At 41.2% G+C, this 25,197-nt stretch overlaps 2 protein-coding genes across 2 annotated transcripts; one reads left to right on the top strand and one right to left on the bottom strand.

Annotated features, from left to right (window-relative positions):
* Positions 1–233: 233 nt before the first annotated feature.
* LOC140194667 (alveolar macrophage chemotactic factor-like) lies at positions 234–4,662 on the bottom strand. Its single transcript, XM_072251922.1, has 4 exons — positions 4,553–4,662; positions 3,977–4,106; positions 3,769–3,848; positions 234–1,255 (listed from the first exon to the last, which is right to left on the bottom strand). The coding sequence occupies exons 1-4, from the start codon at positions 4,611–4,613 to the stop codon at positions 1,239–1,241; spliced, it is 288 nt and encodes a 95-aa protein (XP_072108023.1). The 5' UTR covers positions 4,614–4,662; the 3' UTR covers positions 234–1,238.
* Positions 4,663–21,857: 17,195 nt separating this feature from the next.
* Positions 21,858–24,588, top strand: LOC140194666 (interleukin-8-like). The gene is made up of 4 exons (XM_072251921.1): positions 21,858–21,964; positions 22,279–22,408; positions 22,540–22,619; positions 23,592–24,588. The coding sequence occupies exons 1-4, from the start codon at positions 21,904–21,906 to the stop codon at positions 23,618–23,620; spliced, it is 300 nt and encodes a 99-aa protein (XP_072108022.1). The 5' UTR covers positions 21,858–21,903; the 3' UTR covers positions 23,621–24,588.
* Positions 24,589–25,197: the final 609 nt, after the last annotated feature.

Below are 25,197 nucleotides of genomic sequence, written 5' to 3'. Positions count from 1 at the left end.
CCACCAAAGTGCAGATTCAACTGAGAACACGTTGCTCTTCATTCTTTAATTAGTTAATTTATTAAATGAAGAAACACAGGATTGTTTACTGAAAATTCAGAAGCACTGACAACAAATTCTTTTTTAGAAATACGATTTATTTTAACTTCTTAGATACTTTGAAGAATGCTCAACAAATTCATTCACATATATCAAAGGTCCAGCTTTGATGGATGATAAACTAAATCCAGACAGTAAAAGTTCCCAAGGGACAAAATATTTCTATCACCATATAGACTTCATTCTTAATTAAAACTTTTATTTCATCCAGTGATTATCAGACTATTAGCAACACTATCTTCTAAAATGTACATATTTAACATAAAAATTACATCAGTGGAGTATTTACTTCAGCAGATTTTGGATAGATTCTAAATACTGACACTTTACAGAAAAAGAACACCATATTTGCAGTTAAAGTAACAACTGTCAAAAACATTGGAGTAAAAAGGCACAAAGTGAAATTCAAGCGTTTGTTCTGGTATTTCTGTACAAGACGGTTTCAGTGAAACTCGAACAAATATATTTGGTCAAAAGTATTTCCATTAGTATATCATTGATTCTGAACAGTATTTAGCAGTGAAGCATTCAAATTAGAACAAACACATTTTCTCAATAGTATTTCACTGATTCCAAACAGAATTTAAACTGGAAAGGGGAAGGTTGGAGTTTGAATTGTTGTAAACAATCCCATGGTTTAATTTCAGGGATGGGAGAGAGCACAGTCCACAACCCCATCGTTGGCTTCCCTTGTGGCCTGAGATCATTTTAACTCTTTAGTCATGGAGATTCATCCACCATCTTAGTTTATTACCACCATTTTCTCCCAACCCAATAGCTAATATTAAGTTTTGGCAAATGACTCCAGGCTCATTTACACTTTTCCACAGGTTTACAGATCACAGAATTTATTTTAGTTACCACAAATGGCATAAGAAACATTGAATTTGCACAATGTTTAACAAAACAGCAGATGGAATCATCAAATGTAAACAGACAGCATGGCAGGGTATAAACATGTCCTGTGTCAGGGAGGAACTCCAAGATCACTCTCAGAAGACAATGAAGAGGAGACACTGGAATGAACTACTGGATGGTGATATCACAGAGTCAACACCCAGGGCTGAGCTTCCATCATTCCCCATCGGATGATCCAGAGATGGAATTGATTCCCTCATTTTGCAGCTTCAGTTTTTTGATTAGTGTTGTTTCCCACCTGTAAAATAATTGAATAATTTGTATCATTACCCACAGATTTTCAGCATATAGTGTCTCAAGCAACAGCGTTAAAAGAGTTTTCAAACTGACTTTCCACAAAAAGATGCCTTGGAAACTTGCTCATACCTCATTGATATTGTAAACAGTATAAACCAAAATGCATTGTACTGTGTTCAAGTTCATTTCTAACTTCTCACAAAGTTACACCATGCAGGCATGTGATGTACCATTGCTGTCTTCCCTGGCAGCAACAGTTCACTATCTACTGTATTGATCTGAGTTGAATCACTTCCTGGCACCCATTTATCATCCTATCATCTCCTTACAAGGAAAAACTCTAGAGCAGGCCTTCCCACCTTTTTTATACTGTGGACCAATACCATTAAGCAAGGGATCCAAGGACCCCATGTTGGGAACCCCTGTTCTAGAGAGTAAGCACTACCTGTAGCTCCAACACCAAGATGCTGGAGACCATCCAGGACAAATCATTCTGTGCAACTGCCACCCCAATAATTTATACCCTCCCCCACCCCTTTTCAATGGTTGCAACCTATGGTGAAAAATCACTATTTAATATTTTATATCTAACACCTCTGATTAGAATGAAACCATCCTTCATTTGTTGGCCTCAGCTAGGATTAAAAGGTGTAATAATTGTAACAGCCATCACTTCTTCAATTAATAGCTTTATAGTGACTCAACCTCTACTTCCTGGTCCCTACCACAGTAATGTTCCAAGGAACGTTAATAAAGTGAGAGGCTCAGCTCTGACAGCAAACATGGCAAATGAGTTTGCTGCCCATAGGACCACAGAACACTACAGCACAGAAAACAGGCCATTAGGCCCTTCCAGTCTGTGCCAAAACTTTATTCCACTTGTCCCATTGACCTGCACCGAGTTCATAACCCTCCAGACCTCTCCCATCCATGTATCTATCCAATTTATTCTTAAAACTTAAGAGTGAGCCTGCATTTACCACATCAGATGGCAGCTCATTCCACACTCCCACCTCTGAGTGAAGTTCTCCCTAATGTTCCCCCTTAACCTTTCCCCTTTCACCCTAAAGCTATGCCCTCTCATATTTATCTCTCCAAATCTATGTGGAAAAAGCCTACTTGAATTTACTCTCTCTGTACTCCTCATAATGTCATAAGCTGGGGACGTTGGTGGCAGACCCAAACGCAAGACACAGACTAGGACTTTGGCTAGGAAAGCAGGAAAAGGGCAAGGAACTGGGAACTAGGAGCCTGGGTATGGACTCTGAGCCAGAGACTGGACAAGGACCCAGAACTTGGGTCTTGACTCAGGCTCAGACCCCAGAACTAGGCGAGTACCTGACGAGGCTCGGGCTCTTCGAGGCTCGGGTATGGACTCTAAGCCAAAGACTGGGCAAGGACCCAGAACCTGGGTCTAGACTCAGGCTGGGACTCCAGAACTAGGCAAAGACATAATGTGGTCTTGAGAGACAGGAACCTCAGAGCCTTGGACAAGGACTGGATGCCTGCAGCCTTGGACGAGGATTGGACACCTGGAGCCTTGGTCTAGAGCATGGGAACACAGAGCCATGGACTTAGAGACAGGAACATGGAACACAGAGCCAGAACCCCTCCTTGGGAACAGGACATAGGACTGGGACTCATACACAGAACATAGAGCTGGGACCCTTCCTTGGGAACAGGATGTAGGGCCAGGACTCATACACAGAATGCTGAACAGGATGAGATGGCTCCTAGCACAAGGTAGTGGCAAACAGCCAGACATACCTAGCAAAGGCATGGACACAGAGACGGTTCCCAACACAAGGTAACGGCAAACAGCCAGACTTACCTAGTGAAGGCAAGGACACAAAAACAATTCCAAACAATGATAGACAGTTTCTAATCTTGACACAGCAAGGTTCTGGTCTTGCTCCAGCAGTAGAACTTGACAGCAAAACAGGGAAGGCTTCAAAAGGCTTCAGAAGGAGGGGAAGAGAAGGGAAGAGTCTAGGGTAATGGCAAAGGCAGCCTGACTTAACCCACAGAGGCAAGGGCAGGATACTGACAAGACAAACCCAGGGCCACTTATATTCCCAGCCCCAAGATGAGCATCAGGTGCCTATGGTTAAGCCCAACTGAAACAAGGGACAGCCGGAAGACCCGGAGTCCGGAGTCCATGGACCAGACCATGAACCAGAACGCGGATTTCACGGATTGGACCATGACACATAATTTTGTAAACCTCTATCAAACCCCCCCTCATTCTTCTACGCTCCAAGGATTAAAGTCCTAACCTGTTCAATCTTTCCCTATAATTCAACTCCTGAAGATCCAGCAACATCCTAGTAAATCTCTGCACTCCTTCAATCTTACTGATATCCTTCCTATAATCCAGGTTACAGCTGGAACAACAGTGAGGAGCAGACTGCACCCTCCACTATGAAGGACCAGAGTCACACAGCAAAATCAATTCTTTACATCTACATTACCTAACAGCTTAAGTGTAAATTTTGACAAACACCAAACACTGACCTTTCATGGCTGTTATGAGAGCCTGCAACCACCTGGCATCAGGATCCACACACAGTTTCTTCTCATTTTTCAGTGTGACACTATGAAAAGAAAGTGTTGTTCAAAATTTAGTCACAGAAATAATATCTTTTCTTAAAGTGCATAGTTTATGAAACAAACATCAGTAAAGGAATAAAGTTCAAGGTGATAATCTGGCTACTTTACTCACATTATCTCCGCTCTCCCACAGCGCGATCCTCTCGGAATGTATTTCAAACTCCTGATGAACTTCGGATGAATAACATCAAAGCTGGTCCGAATGCATTTGCACTGTCCTTGTGCTCTTGGGGTCGGAACACCTGAGGAAAGATTATATTCACTCAGATTTCATTGTTGCTTCAAGGAGAACAAAGCCTGTAAAACTTGCTGATAATTTCTCCAGTGTTTTTGCTTCATCAAAGCATCACCAGACAGGAGCTTGCACATCTCACTCTCAAATGTTGCAAAAACTTGCATTAATATGAGATTTTTCTCCTGAATCTTAATTAGCAGCATGAAATAAAAAGACTAAAGAACAGCTTTAGCCAAAAACACAATACAAATCCTCTTTGACCAAAGTTCACTTTACTTTCTACCTCTGCAGTCCAGCTGCATGAATTAATCTTAACTTAATACAGAAGGGGTTTACAGTTACAGGTATTTAACTATTCCCCTCTTTAATTGCTTTCTACATTGTAAACAACACAAGAACCACGAAATAGGTACATCACTTGAATAAAACTCCAGTTCAGATATCTCAACGTACCCTGTGCAGCAATGGCACACAGAAGGAGGATGAGGATGGTTACAGTGGCTGTTCTGTCCATCTTCCACTTTGTACTGCAGACGGATCTTCTGTTCAATGCAGCTGTTCTCTGCTGAATCGAGACATGCTGAAACCATTCAGTGAGCTTCTATTTATTGGGACACTCCTCTCCACTTTACATAATCTCATGCAGGGAACTCTGCTAAACACTGACGTCCTGAAGCAGGGGATTTCCTGCTCCCAGCTCAGATCTACTTTCACTTCTGTAGCTTTACATTTCAGCATGTGTGTGCTTCAGAGCTGCAGCTGGATGTAGATATTGATTCTGTGAGACTAATTTGAAGATTTATTTGCTTATTTTCAGGAAGAAATGTATAATTCACTTTTAGCAAAGTTATTGGTGCAAATTGAACCAATTGTTTCCTTTCACGCTTTAGAATTCCAGTTCTGGGCTTTGCTTCTCACAGAATTGGGAACTCTGCAGTTCAAAAGAGCATGCTGGCCACAAGATGGAGTTTATACCTGTGATTTCCAGGAAATTGCTCTCACATTCAAAATCTGCATTTTACAACATCTCCGAGCTCCTTAATGCTGCAGGTTTGGAAAATGTGAAGACATTTCCAACATTGGATAGAATCTACACTTTCTCTGAAGAATCAGCATGTTGTTGCTTTGGTCCCAGAGCTGGAATCATTCTTGCATCTTATCCATCCTCAGTGTTCACATTTTAAATGTTTGCTCTGCTGGCCTCACACAGTTGCTACAGAGCAAACGTGCATTGCCTCATCTCCTCCCCCAGTCTGCAAATCCCAGAGCATGCTCCACACAACAGAACTCATTTACCTACAGTATGCCCTCCTCTTGCAGAATCTCTTTGCCACCAAACTCTGCTTGAAGCCTCTTTTACAATAATTTTCAGGGAAACATAGAAAACCTACAGAACAATACAAGCCCTTCAGCCCACAAAGCTGTGCCAAATATGTACTTACCTTAGAACTACCTGGGCTTACCTATAGCCCTCTATTTTTCAAAGCTCCATGTATCCATCCAGGAGTCTCTTAAAAGACCCTATCATTTCCACCTCCACCACTACTGTCGCAGCCCATTCCATGCACTCACCACTCTCTACGTAAAAAACTTACCCCTGACATCTCCTCTGTACCTACTTCCAAGCACCTTACAACTATGCCCTCTTGTGCTAGCCATTTCAGCTCTGGGAAAAAGGCTCTGACTATCCAAAAGATCAATGCCTCTCATTATCTTGTACACCTTTACACATCACCTCTCATCCTCCATCGCTCCAAGGAGAAAAGGCTGAGTTCACTCAACCTATTCTCATAAGGCATGCTCCCCAATCCCGGCAACATACTTGCAAATCTCCTCTGCACCCTTTCTATGGTTTCCACGTCCTTCCTGTAGTGAAGCGACCAGAACTGAGCACAGTACTCCAAGTGGGGTCTGACCAGGGTCCTATATAGCTGCAACATTACCTCTCGGCTCTTAAACTCAATCCTACGATTGATGAAGGCCAATACACCGTATGCCTTCTTAACCACAGAATCAACCTGCACAGCTGCTTTGAGTGTCCTGTGGACTCGGACCCCAAAATCCCTCTGATCCTCCACACTGCCAAGAATCTTGCCATTAATGCTATATTCTACCATCATATTTGACCTACCAAAATGAACCACCTCACGCTTATCTGGGTTGAGCTCCATCTATCACTTCTCAACCCGGTTTTGTATCCTATCAATGTCCCGTTGTAACCTCTGACAGCCCTCCACACTATCCACAACACCCCCAATCATTGTGTCATCAGCAAATTTACTAACCCATCCCTCCACTTCCTCATCCAGATCATTTTTAAAAATCACAAAGAGCAGGGGTCCCAGATCAGATTCCTAAGGCACACCACTGGTCACCATGCCGAATATGACTTGTCTACAACCGGTCTGTGGGCAAGCCATTTCTGGATCCACAAAGCAATGTCCCCTTGGATCCCATGCCTCCTTACTTTCTCAATAAGCCTTGCATGGGGTACCTTATCAAATGCCTTGCTGAAATCCATATACACTACATCTGCGGCTCTACCCTCATCAATGTGTTTAGTCACATCCTCAAAAAACTCAATCAGGCTTGAAAGTCATGACCTGTTTTTGACAAAGCTATGCTGACTATTCCTAATCATAATATGCCTCTCCAAATGTTCATAAATCCTGCCTCTCAGGATCTTCTCCATCAACTTACTAACCACTGAATTAAGACTCACTGGCCTATAATTTCCTGGGCCATCTCTACTCCCTTTCTTGAATAAGGGAACAACATCCACAACCCTCCAATCCTCCGGATCCTCTCCCATTCTCATTGATGATGCAAAGATTATCGCCAGAGGCTCAGCAATCTCCTCCCTCGCTTCCCACTGTAGCCTGGGGTACATCCTGTCCGGTCCCGGTGACTTATCCAACTTGATGCTTTCTAAAAGCTCCAGCACATCCTTTTTCTTAATATCTGCATGCTCAAGCTTTTCAGTCCACTGCAAGTCATCCCTACAATCGCCAAGATCCTTTTCCATAGTGAATACTGAAGTAAAGTATTCATTAAATACCTCAGCTATCTCCTCTGGTTCCATACACACATTTCCACTGTTACACTTGATTAGTCCTATTCTCCCACATATTATCCTCTTGCTCTTCACAAACTTGTGGAATGACGGGGGTTTTCCTTAATCCTATCCACCAAGGCCTTCTCATGGCCTCTTCTGGCTCTCCTAATTTCATTCTTAAGCTCCTTCCTGCTAGCCTTATAATCTTCTACATCTCTATCATTACCTAGTTTTTTGAACTTTTCATAAGCTCTTCTTTTCTTCTTGTCTTTGTACACCACGGTTCTGTACCCTACCATCCTTTCCTGTCCCCTGTATCTATGAAGAACACTATGCAAATATCCCCTGAACATTTGCCACAATTTCTTCTGTACATTTCCCTGAGAACATCTGTTTCCAATGTATGCTTCCAAGTTCCTGTCTGTTGGCCTCATATTTCCCCTTACTCTAATTAAATGTTTCCCTAACTTGTCTGTTCCTACCCTTCTCCAATGCTATGGTAAAGGATATAGAATTGTGATCACTATCTCCAAAATGCTGTCCCACTGAGAGACCTGACACCTGACCAGGGTCATTTCCAATATAGGTCCACAGTCCCTTATCCAAAATCCTTGAGGCCAGTTGCATTTTGGAATTCAGAATTTTTCGGATTTCAGACCACCCCCCCACCACCGACACCAAAAAACACGTATGCTCAAGTCCCTTATTTAACCTGCCTCTGTGTGGTGGACTTTAGGACCTGGCGGTGTACCAAACCTACACACATCCTCCTGTATACTTTGAATCATCTCTAGATTACTTATAATACTTATAATGTAAATGCTATGTAAACAGTTGTTTTACTGTATTGTTTAGGGAATAATGACAAAAAAACATTTTATTTCTAACAAAAACATTCAATAAAACATAAAAATATACAAATGAACTGAATCAAACATATGGTAAATGACTTATTGGAATAAATGTAGAACGTCACTGCCACTATAAAACTTCAGTAACTTGTCTTTCTGTTTATTTAAATCATATACAGTGGTAGTTCCAACACTATTTTCTTCAGTAAGATGCCGCACAGACACACCACGATCAAGCTTCTGCAATAACTCCACTTTCTGTGTTACTGATAATGAAACAGATGCTTCCTTCTCTTTTTCTCATTGTTACTCATAGGGGTATCTGCAGCTCTTTTTGACATTTTCACAGTGAAATTAAACACAAAGTCAATAGTGAACACAAAATATCAGTGAACAGCAAATGCACATGTAACCAGTACGAGCGCTGAGCCACAACTGACGTCTGGCGGCCTCTGCAAGCGCTGCTACGTCACACCTGAGTGACACTAGCTGTTGGCGAAAAACACTTCGGTTTTCGGAGCTTTTCGGATTTTAGAATTGCAGGTGAAGGAATGTGCAGCTGTACCAGATCAAGTACAGCCTCTCCTCTTGTAGTTTTATCTACATATTGTGTCAAGAAGCCCTCCTGAACATGCCTAACAAACTCTACCCCATCTAAACCCCTCACTCTAGGGAGATGCTAATCGATGTTTGGGAAGTTAAAATCCTCAACCACAACAACCCTTTTATTATTACTCCTTCCAGAATCTGTCTCCCCATTTGCTCCTCAATGTCCCTGTTACTATTGGGTGGTCTATAAAAAACACCTACTCGAGTTATTGACCCCTTCCTATTCCTAACTTCTACCCACAGAGACTCTGTAGACAACCCCTCCATGATTTCCTCCCGTTCTGCAGCCGTAACACTATCTCCAATCAACAGTGTCACGCCCCCATCTCTTTTGCCTCCCTCCCTGTCCTTTCCGAAACATCTAAAGCCTGGCACTTGAAGTAACCATTCCTGCCCCTGCACTGTCCAAGTCTCTGTAATGGCCACAGCATCATTGCTCGAAGTGTTGATCCATGCTCTAAGCTCATCCACTTTATTCATGATACTCCTCGCATTAAAATAGACACAACTCAAACCATCAGTCTGAGCATATCCCTTCTCTATCACCTGTCTATCCTCCCTCTCGCACTGTCTCCAAGCTTTCTCTGTTTGTGAGCCAACCTCCCTTTCCTCCGTCACTTCAGTTTGGTTCCCAACCCCCAGCAATTCTAGTTTAAACTCTCCCTAACGGCCTTTGCAAACCTCCCCGCCAGGATATTGGTTCCCCTCAGATTCAAGTGCAACCCGTCCTTTATGTACAGGTCACATCTGCCCCAGAAGAGGTCCCAATGATCCAGAAATCTGAATCCCTGCCCCCTGCTCCAATCCCTCAGCCATGCATTTATCCTCCACCTCATTCTATTCCTATACTCACTGTCACGTGGCACAGGTAGTAATCCCAAGATTACTACCTTTGAGGTCCTGCTTCTCAATTTCCTTCCTAACTTCCTGTTGTCTGCTTTCAGGACCTTCTCCCTTTTCCTACCTATGTCGTTGGTACCAATATGTACCACGACCTCTGGCTGTTCTCCTTCCAACTTCAAGATATTGTGGACATGATCAGAAACATCCTGGACCCTGGCGTGAGAGGCAAACTACCATCCACGTTTCTTTCCTGCGTCCACAGAATTGCCTGTCTGACCCCCTAACTGTAGAGTCCCCTATTACCGCTCCTATCCTCTTCCTTTCCCTACCCTTCTGAGCCACAGGGCCAGACTCTGTGCCAGAGGCGCAACCACTGTTGCTTCCCCCAGGAAGGTCGTCTCCCCCAGCAGTACTCAAACAGGAGTACTTATTGTTATGAGTAACTGCCACAGGAATACTTTCTAGCACCTGCTTCTTGCCCTTCCCTGTCCTGACTGTTACCCACTTATCTGTCTCCCCAATCCCCGGAGTGACTATCTGCCTATAGCTCCTCTCTATCACCTCCTCACTCTCCCTGATGAATTTCATCCGGGTTTCATTTCAGAATCACCCAGGATTGTTCAGGTTGTGATCCAAAAATAATATGCAGATATCAGTGTTCATATTTTTCAAGAAATTCTAGTCTCCAACCCTATCCTTGCACACCTCAGCACTGGGGTTAAAGTTTTGAGGGTTCCTGAATCATACTCCATTCACAGATATACAAAGTGCGATGCTGAAGCTGCAGCTTTTCATTTCAAGGAATCTTAAGGCTGTGTATACTTAAACCTCCAGGATACGCAGTCTTTACTGTACAGAATAGTATCTAGTCCACTAGCTATTCTATATCTGATGACAACTACGTTACTATATTCTCAAAAGCACACACAAAATACTGAAGGAACTTAGCAAGTCAGGCAGCCTTGTGCAGATGTGAACCTTTAGGATTTATAGAATAGTGCATGTACTCTTAAACATGCTTTATCCTTTGATAACTAACGTTGATTAGGCTTCTGAGCTCCCTGCTGCATTCCATTTGCTGTCACTGCATAATCTGTACTGTACCCTACAATATTTATTTGCTGTACTTTGTTTAGCTATGTACAATTAATTTGTAGACTTAATTCTTAATTTTCTTAGTTATTGTGTATTATGTGTACTACTGTGCTTTACACCCTGGTGTGGAGAAACATTGTCTCTTTTGGCAGTATACATGTACATAGCTAAAGGTCAATGAATTTGACTTGATAACCCTGATGTTTATACAAACTATTAAGGACAATAAGATCAAAATCCACCCGTCAGTGTTTAACCAGGAATTCAACACAGAAAGTTATAGCTAAAATGTTTCAATATACTTCTCACCATAAAATTTCTGTGTACATACATCTACTGATGCTTCTGGACACATCTTCAGTGATGTTCTTGGAATCATCGGGTGTTTCGGGTCTTTCAACATCATACAACCTCCTCCAGGTGACCCAACCGGGGCTGATCAGACCCCAGCTTGTGTCCAGATGGCTAGCTACTTATAATTCCATGGCTCCCCTCTTTTGAGCCACAGCCATCTTGAGGCCCTCTCTGCCGCATTGGTGGTACTGCGGATGGCTCTCCTCTTCCTCTCTCCCTCGATGCCCAAAATGCTGAAGGCTCTAACTAAGGACCAGGCTGCGAATCCCCTACAACCAACCTCCATTGGGAGACACCTCGCTCTCCATCCAGCCTGCTGACAGTTGCTGAACAGTCCTGCGTACTTGGAGAGCTTCCTTTCAAAGGCCTCTTCCAAGCTATCTTCTCATGGGACTGTCAGCTCCAGCAGCACCACTTGCTTAGTAGACTCAGACACTAGGACAATGTCTGGTCACAGGGTGGTGGCTGCGATATGGTTCCGATATTAAAATCAGGTTTTCTTGAAATACCCTCTAATTTTCACATGTTGCTCTTTATATTGTGACATTCTGCACTCCAACTTTAGAAAAAAAAATCAGTACCTACTATAAGCCTAGAAGTAAGGAAGGAAGAGATGACTTTATAAGTTTTTATAATGTCATAAAAATTGCTGAATTTTTGCACTTCTTGTGTCTTCATGGAATTTTTAAAGCTAAGGCAGAGCTTGACATGTTAGATGGCTACACAGGGTATGATAATTCCAGTGCTTATCAACTCTTTCATGGTGTGAGATTGACCTGCATCCATCTGATACTGCCTGTCCTTCACCAACCTGAATCAGGACACATTTGGTCAACCATGGATGTTCCCTAAAAGGTGAATTCGTGTTTACTTCGTTGGTCACACAAGAATGGACAGCGCTCTAACCTGGCCACAAGTCTGGATAATTGACTCTTCTCCCGCACAATCAGATTTTCATCTAAGTGTTTCCCAACAAGAGAACAGGACAACAATAATCTGATGAGCAATGAGCCAATGAAAATATATATTGTATCAGAGAGAGATATTCATATTTTATTATTTTGTCATTGACAGAATTGACATCAGATGTCTAGAATAAAAGAACATGATAACTAATTTTATTTTTATAAAGTCGTAAGAATACGCGAGAGAAAATTTTACATTACAATTCTCCATCTTTGAAGTCTTCACCTGGATTCACCAGCTAATCCAACACCTCAGAACTCAATACCAAATATACTCAACTCAATTAAACTTTTAAACCACAAGTATTCCCTGGAATTTATTTAACACTTCCACAATGTCTCCACCAGTCGCATACCTGAGTGATAGGATATATTGTGTATAGATTGGACTTATATGTGAGTGAAAACATTTGATGCACTGTGTGGAACTGGTGTGGGACAAATTGGACAATACTGCAAGATCTGACCAGATTATTATGTGCTGTAATAAGGCTTTTGCTGGAATATTTGCTGCAGCAATAAGTGTTCATTGTGCTCATCATCCAAGAGTGATGAAACATCAGCTTCAGGGCTTTCTGGAGCTGGTTCAAGTTTTAGTTCCCAGATTTGTGAATTGTGGAGCCTGGAGCCGTGTTGACTCCTCCCCCTGGGGAAAGTACAAACATCAGTGAAATTCAGAACTGCAGCACAGATTGCAGCCCGTGTTTGTGAGACCACGTGAGTTCCAGAAAATCAGCTTGTTTGACACTTCATGAGGTTCTATGCATCAAAGTCAGCACTTGCTCCTATTTACTTATCATTGAAAATATATCACAACAAACAAAATGACTATTCCCAGATCAGCCATGTTACAAGCACGTTGGAGTAAACAGAAGCAATCTGTTCTGAGTGTGTATAAAATTTTTATTGTTCTCCGTCAACAAAGATAATGAGTTCCACGGGAGGTACAAGGCATGGAGCCAACTTCTACTGCACTGGTAAAATGAAAATATATTAATGTTAATATATTAAATTCACCCATATCAGTGGTTCATGAAAATCAACGTTAATTAGCACATTTAAAATTCATCACAGAGGCACGTGTTTTTTTTTCAGAAAACCTGCACTTGACAACCACGAGATTCCTATACAACACTAGCAGTACATTCAATGTCAGAAACTGCTTCCCTTTCTTTGGCTGTTGCATCCAATAATTTCCAAAGTTATGTTTTGATACAGCTCTTTCAATACCACATAACTACTTTGCCCAGGTTGCAGAGGTGGACCCAGTGTAATCAGTCTCCAAGTAGATTTAAATTGAACTATGTGAGGAATACAAAAGTGAACTGATTTTCTCAGCATTGGTGGACGAAGCAGATTAAATTCTAATCCTGACATTGCTTAACTGCACATACATTAAAAAAGAGACAGTACATATCCATCCTCCATCTGTCAGATTTCACTGACACACTGACGTCCATTCCAGCATCAGATGTGATAGGATTTGTTATGTTAGAGTTTCCAAATGTTCGATTTCGTTCAGAAAATTATTCTTTCAAGTTCCCTCTCCAGATACCAGGTACACACTCAGTTTGGGGTTACCAGCTACTGGCAGTGGTTTAGGTAGGTAAGAACATCACATATACGATTGAGCCTGAATAAAGAGCCACTTTTGAATCTAGACCACATCAATACATCAATATTCCAGACCCTTGTGCGCAGAAACAATTCATGGACCATTCAGAAATCTGATGGCAGAGGGGAAGAAGGTGCTCTAAAACACTGAGTGTGTAACTTTAGGTTCCTGTATCTCCTCCCTGATTACAGTAAGAAGAAGAGGTCACACCTCTAATGTTCCAAAGAGAGAAACCAAGCTTGCTCAACCTTTCCTCATAATACATGCTCTCGAATTCAGCCCATCTCCTCTGCAGCCTTTCTGAAGCTTACCCATCCTCACTAGAATGGGGAAATGAGAAATGAGTACAATCATTTAAGCATGGCTTAATCAGAGATTAAACTCCATCTTCCACTTATGCATCCTTCAATTTCCCATTATAACTTACGACAACCTTCCACACTATCCACAACATCGCCAACCCTTGCAACATCTAGAAACTTACTGACCCTGCCGGCTACTTACTCATCCGTCATTTCTAACAATCACAAAGAGAAAGGCTCTCATAACAGATCACTGTGCAACAACACTGGGTACCAACCTACTGGCAGAATATGCTCCATCTACTACTACCCTCTGCCTTCTGTGGGCAAGTCAATTCTGTATTCATTCAGGCAGGTCTCCATGCATCCCATGCCTCCTGACTTTCCGAATGAGCATGCTATTGGGAGCCTTCTCAAATATCTCACTAAAAGCCATATACACCACATCCACTGCTCTGTCTTAATTGATTTGTTTGGTCATTTCCTTGCAGAATTCAATCAGGCTTGTGAGACATGTTCTGTCGTTCAGAAAATCACCCTGACTACCCCTAATCAATCTATGCTGCTCCAAATGTAAATCCTGTCTCAAAGACTTCTCTCCAATCCATTTCCCACCAATGGCATAAGATTCACTGGTCTATCATTCCAAGGATTGTCTCAATTACCTTACTTGAACAAAGGAATGACATTGGTCCCCCTCCAATCTTCTGGCAATACTCTTGTGACCAGTAAGGATGCAAAGATCATCACTAAAGGTGCAGCAATCTCTTCTCTTGCTCTCTCAGTACCCAGGGGTAAACCTCGTTCGGTCCCAGGGAATTACCTATCCTAATGTTTCTCAAGAGTTCTACACATCCTCTTTCTTAATGTTGACATGTCGCAGCCTGTTCAATGATAACCTCACATTTGTGAAGTTCCCTCCCGCTGGTGAATGGTGAAACAAAGCATTCATTGAGGACCTCCCCTAATCCTTCCAATAAAAGAATGTTTCCATTTTTATCCCTGATGGTCCTAACTCAAGCTAATCATCCTCTGGTTCTTCACATACAGTACTTGTAGAATGCGCTGATGTTTTCCTTAATCTTACTCACCAAGGTCTTCTTATGTCCTTTTCTAGCTCTCCAAAATCCAGTCTTAATCTCCTCCTGGCTACCTTATAATTCTCAAAGTCCAAAATTTCAGTTTCTGGTCTGACGTTAATTGCACTGCAGATTCGGCTCATCTGTGTTAAGTTACAATGACAGGTATGTCAATTGTCCTGACAAAGAATCTCCTGGCTTTCTCAATGATTCAACAATTCAGTAACATTGTACTAATCTGTGCCCTTCATCTGTGCAGTTAACTAAATGTCACAACTATCTCAGTGTGTTTTAACCAAGATGAGTTCAGCGATTTCAATTTACCGGCATTTCAGGTGTTGTATGCAAATATTTAAAGTGTCATGAGACAAACTTGAGCTGAACTATATAGAATTGTATACATTGAACATTGTGCTTATGATAATTATCCCTTAAAATTATTACCCATTATCTTAATTCTCCTCATACAAGACATTAGATTTATGGAGAGAGAGTCCTGCTGGCAGTCAATGGGATAACATCTTTTTGCACTTGCTCCTACCTTATCTATATTTCTGTTTCCTACCAGTTTTTTGAAACCTTATTATAAATCTTAATATTGCTGTATTATGTCTATGGGAAAGACTAAAGTCTCTGCAAAAGAAAAAGATGATTTTCCATCTAGTTTGGAATCAATTGGAGATTTCCTTAAAAAGCAAAGAACAGAACTTTCTGAGAAATTTCAACATCTTAACGTCAAGTTGGAAACTATTCAAAAAACGCTAATCAAACATGAAAAGCAAATTAACGAGAATAAAGAAGCTTTGTCGATACTGGAAGCGGACTTAGAAGACATGAGTAAGCTCTGCAAGAAATTATCATTATCTAATGAAAAATTAACAAAGATTACCAACCTGGAAAGCAGAAACAGAAGGAACAATCTACGTATTCTGGGTCTTGAAGAATCAGTTGAATGTGACTACCCCACAGAGTTCTTTGTAAGCTTTTTGAAGCAGCTATTCCCTGATTTATTGCCATCTGTGCCTAAGTCTTCACTCTCCAGGGCGCAGGCCTGGGCAAGGTTGTATGGAAGACTGGCAGTAGCCCATGCTGCAAGTCTCCCCTCTCCATGACACCGATGTTGTCCAAGGGAAGGGCATTTCATACTAAGGAGCTTTTAATCCGTCATACCCGTCGGCAGGGTCAGTAAGTTTCTAGATGTTGCAAGGGTTGGCGATGTTGTGGATAGTGTGGAAGGTTGTCGTAGGTTATAATGGGAAATTGAAGGATGCATAAGTGGAAGATGGAGTTAAATCTCTGATTAAGCCATGCTTAAATGATTGTACACATTTCTCATTTCCCCATTCTAGTGAGGATGGGTAAGCTTCAGAAAGGCTGCAGAGGAGATGGGCTGAATTCGAGAGCATGTATTATGAGGAAAGGTTGAGTAAGCTTGGTTTCTCTCTTTGGAACATTAGAGGTGTGACCTCTTCTTCTTACTGTAATCAGGGAGGAGATACAGGAACCTAAAGTTACACACTCAGTGTTTTAGAGCACCTTCTTCCCCTCTGCCATCAGATTTCTGAATGGTCCATGAATTGTTTCTGCGCACAAGGGTCTGGAATATTGATGTATTGATGTGGTCTAGATTCAAAAGTGGCTCTTTATTCAGGCTCAATCGTATATGTGAGGTTCTTACCTACCTAAACCACTGCCAGTAGCTGGTAACCCCAAACTGAGTGTGTACCTGGTATCCGGAGAGGGAACTTGAAAGAATAATTTTCTGAATGAAGTCGAACATTTGGAAACCCTACCATAGCAAATCCTATCACATCTGATGCTGGAATGGACGTCAGTGTGTCAGTGAAATCTGACAGATGGAGGATGGATATGTACTGTCTCTTTTTTACAGTATGTGCGATTAAGCAATGTCAGGATCAGAATTTAATCTGCTTTGTCCACCAATGCTGAGAAAATCAATTCACTTTTATATTCCTCACATAGTTCAATTTAAATCTACTTGGAGACTGATTACACTGGGTCCACCTCTGCAACCTGGGCAAAGTAGCTATGTGGTATTGAAAGAGCTGCATCGAAACATAACTTTGGAAATTATTGGATGCAACAGCCAAAGAAAGGGAAGCAGTTTCTGACATTGAATGTACTGCTAGTGTTGTACAGGAATCTCGTGGTTGTCAAGTGCAGGTTTTCTGAAAAAAAAACACGTGCCTCTGTGATGAATTTTAAATGTGCTAATTAACTTGTTGATTTTCATGAACCACTGATATGGGTGAATTTAATATATCAACATTAATATATTTTCATTTGACCAGTGCAGTAGAAGTTGGCTCCATGCCTTGTACCTCCCGTGGAACTCATTATCTTTGTTGACGGAGAACAATAAAAATTATTATACACACTCAGAACAGATTGCTTCTGTTTACTCCAACGTGCTTGTAACATGGCTGATCACGGAATAGTCTTTTATTTGTTGTGATATATTTTCAATGATAAGTAAACAGGAGCAAGTGTTGACTTTGATATATAGAACCTCATGAAGTGTCAAACAAGCTGATTTCCTAGAAATCACGTGGCCTCACAAACACGGGCTGCAATCTGTGCTGCAGTTCTGAATTTCCCTCATGTTTGTACTTTCCTCAGGGGGAGGAGTCAACACGGCTCCAGGCTCCACAATTCACAAATCTGGAAGCTGAAACCTGAACCAGATCCAGAAAGCCCTGAAGCTGATGTTTTGTCACTCTTGGACAATGAGCACAATGAACAAATATTCCTGGAAAAGCCTTAAACCATCACCAGTGACTTTTTACAGCACACCAGTTTCCACACAGTGCACCAAATGTTTTTGCTCGCATATAAATCCAATCTATGCACAGTATACTGTATCCTACCACTTGTGTATGGGACTGGTGGAGACATTCGGGAAGTGTTAAATAAATTCCAGGGAATAATTGACTATAAAACTTTTGGTTTAGAAGTTTAATTGAGTTTGAGTATATTTGGCATTGAATGCTGAGATGTTGGTTTAGCTGGTGAATCCAGATGAAGACTACAAAGTCGGAGAATTGTAATATAAAATTTTCTCTGCATATTCTTACAACTTTATAAAAATAATCTTAGTTATAAATGTTCTTTTATTCCAGACATCTGATGCCAATTCTATCAATGACAAAATAATAACATATGAATGTCGCTCTCTGATACAATATATATTTTCATTGGCTCATTGCTCATCAGATTATCGTTGTCCTTTTCTCTTTTTCGGAAATATTTTGATGAATAAAAGATTGGTCAATTGGTCAATTATCCAGACTAGTGGCCAGATCAGAACACTGTCTATTCTTGTGTGACCAACAAAGTAAACATGAATTCACCTTTTAAGATCATCCTTGGTTGAACAAATGTGACCTGATTCAGGTTGGTGAAGGACAAACAATATCAGATGGATGCAGATCAATTCCAGAGCGTAAAAGAATTGATAAGCACTGGAATTCCTCAGGAGACTAAGGAGCTGGTGGTAGACCTGAGGAGAGCTAAGGTACCGGTGACCCCTGTTTCCATCCAGGGGGTCAGTGTGGACATGGTGGAGGATTACGAATACCTGGGGATACGAATTGACAATAAACTGGACTGGTCAAAGAACACTGAAGCTGTCTACAAGAAGGGCCAGAGTCATCTCTATTTTCTGAGGAGACTGAGGTCCTTTAACATCTGCCGAACGATGCTGAGGATGTTCTACGAGTCTGTGGTGGCCAGTGCTATCATGTTTGCTATTGTGTGCTGGGGCAGCAGGCTGAGGGTGGCAGACACCAACAGAATCAACAAACTCATTCGTAAGGCCAGTGATGTTGTGGGGATGGAACTGGACTCTCTCACGGTGGTGTCTAAAAAGAGGATGCTGTCTAAGTTGCATGCCATCTTGGTCAATGTCTCCCATCCACTACATAACGTACTGGGTGGGCACAGGAGTACATTCAGCCAGAGACTCATTCTACCGAGATGCAGCACAGAGTGACATAGGAAGTCATTCCTGCCTGTGGCCATCAAACTTTACAACTCCTTCCTTGGAGGGTCTGACACCCTGAGCCAATAGGCTGGTCCTGGACTTATTTCATAATTTGCTGGCATAATTTACATATTACTATTTAACTATTTATGGTTCTATTACTATTTATTATTTATGGAGCAAATGTAAAGAAAACCAATTTCCCCCGGGATTAATAAAGTATGACTATGACTATGACTAATTAACATACTCTGTGTAGCCATCTGTCTAACATGTCAAGCTCTGCCTTTGCTTTAAAAATTCCATGAAGACACAAGAGGTGCAAAATTTCAGCAATTTTTATGACATTATAAGAACTTATAAAGTCATCTCTTCCTTCCTTACTTCGAGATTTACAGTAGATTACTAAATTTTTTGTCTAAAGTCAGAGTGCAAAATGTCACAATATAAAGAGCAACATTGGAAAAGTAAAGGTTATTTCCAGAAAACCTGATTTTTGTATTTCCTTAATGATGAGATATTTTATGGTGAGAAGCATATTAAAACATTCTAGCTATAATTTTCTATTTTGAATTCCTGGTTAAACACTGACAGGTGGATTTTGATCTTACTGACATTCAATAGGCTGAATAAACATTAGGGCTTTCAAGTCCAGTCAAGCCAAGTCAAGTTTATTGACCTTTAACTATGTACATGTATACTGCCAAAAGAGACAACGTTTCTCCGGACCAGGGTGTAAAGCACAGTAGTACACATAACACACAATAATGAAGAAAATAAGAATTAAATCTACAAATTTATTGTGCATAAATAAACAAAGTACAGTAAATTAAATATTGTAGGGTACAGTACAGATTATCCAGTGACACAGCAAATGCAATGCTGCAGGGAACTCAGAAGCCTAATCAACGGTAGTTATCAAAGGATATAGCGTGTTTAAGAGAACATGCACTATTCTATAAGTCCTAAAGGTTCACATCTGCATAAGGCTACCTGAATTGATGAGTTCCTCCAGTGTTTTCTGTGTGCTTTTGAGAATATAGTAACGTAGTTTTCATCAGGTATAGAATGGCTTGAGGACTAGACATTATTCTATACAGTAAAGACTGCGTATCCTGAATGTTTACATAAGCATATCCTTAAGACCCCTGGAGCTGAAAAACAGCAGCTTCAGCATCGCAATAAGCATATCTGTGAACTGAGTATGATTTGGGATCCCCGAAAACGTTTGTCTCAGTGCTGAGGTATGCAGGGATGGAGTGGGAGAAAAATACGAACACTGATATCTGCACAACCATGAGGAATTCTGCAGATGCTGGAATTTCAAGCAACGCACATAAAAGTTGCTGGTGAACACAGCAGGCCAGGCAGCATCTCTAGGAAGAGGGACAGTCGACGACACTTCGCCTGTGAGTCAGCAGGGGTGATATACTGCATCCGGTGCTCCCGATGTGGTCTTCTATATATTAGCAAGACCCATTTCGCTGAACACTATGCTCTGTCCGCCAGAGAAAGCAGGATCTCCCAGTGGCCAAACATTTTAATTGCACGTCCCATTCCCATTCTGATAGGTCTATCCACGGCCTCCTCTACTGTAAAGATGAAGCCACACTCAGGTTGGAGGAACAACACCTTATATTCCGTCTGGGTAGCCTCCAACCTGATGGCATGAACATTGACTTCTCAAACTTCCGTTTATGCCCCACCTCCCCCTCGTACCCCATCCATTATTTAGTTATTTATATACACACATTCTTTGTCTCTAACTTTTTTTTCTCCCTCTGTCCCTCTGACTATACCCCTTGCCCATCCTCTGGGTTTTCCCCCCTCCCCCTTTTCTTTCTCCCTAGGCGTCCTGTCCCATGATCCTCTCATATCCCATTTGCCAATCAACTGTCCAACTCTTGGCTCCATCCCTCCCCCTCCTGTTTTCTCCTATCATTTCGGATCTCCCCTCCCCCTCCTACTTTCAAATCTCTTACCAGCTCTTCTTTCAGTTAGTCCTGACGACGGGTCTCGGCCCGAAACGTCGACTGTACCACTTCCTGGAGATGCAGCCTGGCCTGCTGCGTTCACCAGCAACTTCTATGTGTGTTGACTGATATCTGCATTTTTTTTTGGAACACAATCTGAATTATCCTGGCTGATTCTGAAATGAAACCTGGATGAAAACATTGTATAAGAGGCTTCAGGCAGAGTTTGGTGGCAAAGAGATTCTGGAAGAGGAGGGCATACTGTAGGTAAATGAGTTCTGTAGTGTGGAGCATGCTTTAGGATTTGCAGACTCGGGGAGAGGATGAGGCAATGCACGTTTGCTGTATGGCAACTGAGTGAGGCCGGCAGAGCAAACAGTTAGAATTTGAACACTGAGGATGGATAAGTTTTAAGAATGATTCCAGGTCTGGGACCAATGCAGCAACATGCTGATTCCTCAGACAAAGTGTGGATTGTATCAAATGTTGGAAATATCTATGTATTTTCCAAACCTGCAACATTGAAGAGCTGGGAGACATGCTGCAACATGAAGATTTTGAATGGGAGAGCAATTTCCCAGAAATCGCAGGTATAAACTCCATCTTGTAGTGAGCATGCTCTCCTGAACTGCAGACTTTCCAAACCTGTGAGAATAAGGCCCAGAACTGGAATTTTAAAGCTAGAAAGCAAACAATTGGTTCATTTGCACCATTAACTTTGCTAAAAGTGAATTATTCATTTCATTCTGAAAATAGACAAATCAATCTTTAAATTAATCCAACAGAATCAACAGTTATATTGATAGATAATCCTATTAAGGCTCTGAAGCACACACATGCTGAAATGTAAAGCTACAGAAGTGAAAGTAGATCTGAACTGGGAGCAGGGAATCCCCTGCTTCAGGACGTCAGTGTTTGGCAGTGTTCCCTGCATGAGATTATGCAAATTGGAGAAGAGTGCCCCAATAAATAGAAGCTCACTGAATGGTTTCAGCATGTCTTGATTCAGCAGAGAACAGCTGCATTGAACAGAAGATCCGTCTGCAGTACAAAGTGGAAGATGGACAGAACAGCCACTGTAACCATCCTCATCCTCCTTCTGTGTGCCATTGCTGCACAGGGTACGTTGAGATATCTGAACTGGAGTTTTATTCAAGTGATGTACCTATTTTGTGGTTCTTGTATTGTTTACAATGTAGAAAGCAATTAAAGTGAGAAATATTTAAATATCTGTAACTGTAAATTGCATCAGCATCAGATTTATATAAGATTAATTCATGCAGCTTTCCTGCAACATTTGAGAGTGAGATGTGCAAGCTCCTGTCTGGTGATGCTTTGATGAAGCAAAAACACTGGAGAAATTATCAGCAAGTTTTACAGGCTTTGTTCTCCTTGAAGCAACAATGAAATCTAAGTGAATATAATCTTTCCTCAGGTGTTCCGATCCCAGGAGCACAAGGACGGTGCCACTGCATTCAGACCAGCTTTGATGTTATTCATCCGACGTCCATCAGGAGCTTGAAATACATTCCCAAAGGATCCCACTGTGAGAGAGCAGAGATAATGTGAGTAAAGCAGCCAGATTATCAACTTTAACTTCATTCCTTTTCTGATGTTTATTTCATAAACTGTGCACTTCAAGAGAAGACATACTGTTTCTGTGAATTAAATTTTGAATGATACTGTCTTTTCGCAGTGTCACCCTGAAAAATGAGACGAAAGTGTGTGTGGATCCTGATGCCAGGTGGTTGCAGGCTCTCATAACAGCCATGAAAGGTCAGTGTTTGGTGCTTGTCAAAATTTTACTCTTAAGCTGCTAAGTAACGTAGATGTAAAGAATTGTTTTTGCTGTGTGACTCTGGCCCTTCATAGTGGAGGGAGCTGTCTGCTCCTCACTGTCATTCCAGCCGTAACCTGGAATGACAGCAAACTCATTCGCCATGTTTGCTGTCAGAGCTGAGCCTCTCACATTATTAATGTTCCTTGGAACTGTGGTAGGGACCAGGAAGTAGAGATTGGGTCACCATGAAGCTATTAATTGCAGAACTGATGTCTGATACTGTTTATCACACCTTTTAATTCCAGCTGAGATTAATGAATGAAGAATGATTTATCGTCTAACCAGTGATGTTTAGAATAAAATATTAAATAATGATTTTCACCATTGTTTGCAGCCATAGAATAGGGGCAGTTGGGTGAATAAATTATTGGGGTGGCAGTTGCACAGAATGCTTTGTCCTGGTTGGTCTCCAGCATCTTGGTGTTGGAGCTACAGACAGTGTTTACTCTCTAGAACAGGGGTTCCCTGCATGGGGGTCTATGGATCCCTTGCTTAATGATGGTGTTCACTCTCTAGAACCGGGGTTCACAACACAAAGTCCATAGTACAATAAAAGGTGGGAAGGCCTGCTCTAGAATTTTTCCTTGTCAAGAGATGATAGGATGGTAAATGGGTGCCAGAAAGTGATTCAACTCAGATCAACACAGATGAACTGTTGATGCCAGGGAAGACAGCAATGGTACATCACATGCCTGCATGGTGTAACTTTGTGAGAAGTTAGAAATGAACTTGAACACAGTACAATGCATTTTGGTTTATACCTTTTACAATATCAATGAGGTATGAGCAAGTTTCCAAGGCATCTTTTTGTGGAAAGTCAGTTTGAAAACTCATTTAATTCTGTTGCTTGAGATACTATATGCTGAAAATCTGTGGGTAATGATACAAATTATTCAATTATTTTACAGGTGGGAAACAACACAAATCAAAAAACTGAAGCTGCAAAATGAGCGAATGAATTCCATCTCTAGTTTATCCGATGGGGAATGATGGAAGCTCAGCCCTGGGTGTTGACTCTGTGATATCACCATCCAATGGTTCATTCCAGTGTCTCCTCTTCATTGTCTTCGGAGAGTGATCTTGCTGTTCCCCACTGTCACAGGACATTTTTTTACCTGGACACACGACCTGTTTGCATTTGAGGACACCATCTGATGTTTGTGTTACACTTTGCGAAAATCATAGGGTTCTTGTGCAATTTCTGGTAATTAAACTAGATTCTGGACCTGTGACCTTGTGAAAAAGTGTAAATGAGTCTGGAGTCATTTGCTAAAATATAATATTGGCTATCAGGTTGGGAGGTGATGGTGGTATTAAACTAAGATGGTGGATGAATCTCCATGACTACAGAGTTAAAATGATCTCAGTCCGCAAGGGAAGCCAGTGATGGGTGGTGGACTGTGCTCTCTGCCATCCCTGAAATTAAAGCAGGAGGACCCATGGGATTGTTTACAACAATTCCCACTCCTACCTTCCCCTTTCCTGCTTAAATTCTTTCGGAAATGATGATATACTGATGGCAGTACATTGGACCAAAAGTGTTCTAATTTGAATGAAACATTCTTCTATAGAAATAACAGTAAAAATGTCTGAAATCACCTTGTGCCTTTTTACTGCAAGTTTTTGACAGTTGATATTTTCATGAAAATATGGTGTTTTTTTTGTAAAGCGTCAGATTTTAGAATCTATCTAGAATCATTTGAAGTAAACTCTCCACTGATGTAATTTTTATGTAAAATATCTACATTTTAGAAGATAGTGCTGCTAATAGTCTGATAATCACTGGATGAAATAAAAGTTTTAAGTAAGAATAAACTTTATATGTGGATGGAAATATTTTGTCTTGAGGGAACTTTTACTGACTGGATTCAGTTTATTATCGATCAAAGCTGGACTTTTGTTATATGTGAATGAATTTGTTGAACATTCCTCAAATGTATTTAAGAAATTAAAATAAATTGTATTTCTAAAAAAGAATTTGTTGTCAGTGGTTCTGAATCTTCAGTATATGGTTCTGAGTTTCTTCATTTAATAAATGAACTAATTAAAGAATGAAGATCAGTGCGTCCTCAGCCAAATCTGCACAATGGCTGTGGGGAATTTTAGCGGGTTTCAAAACTTTCAGCTTAAATTTAATGTTTTGTATTCGGAGAATTAAGAGAATGGGTGATATTTTCAAGGGATAATTATCATAAGCACAATGTACAATGTATATAGTGCTATATAGTTGAGCTCAAGTTTGCCTCATGACACTTTAAATATTTGCATACAACGCCTGAAATGCCGGTAAATTGAAATCGCTGAACTCATCTTGGTTAAAACACACTGAGATAGTTGTGACATTTAGTCAATTGCACAGATGAAGGGCACAGATTAGTACAATGTCACTGAATTGTTGAATCGTTGAGACAGAAGATTCTTTGTCAGGGCAATTGACATACCTGTCATTGTAACTTAACACAGGCAAGCCGGATCTGCAGTGCAATTAACATCAGACCAGAAACTGAAATTTTG

The sequence above is a fragment of the Mobula birostris genome, chromosome 3, assembly GCF_030028105.1.
Source record: "Mobula birostris isolate sMobBir1 chromosome 3, sMobBir1.hap1, whole genome shotgun sequence".
Taxonomy (NCBI): Eukaryota; Metazoa; Chordata; class Chondrichthyes; order Myliobatiformes; family Myliobatidae; genus Mobula; species Mobula birostris.
The sequence above is the reverse complement of the archived record's forward strand: the minus strand, read 5'-3'. Positions and strand labels throughout refer to the sequence as shown.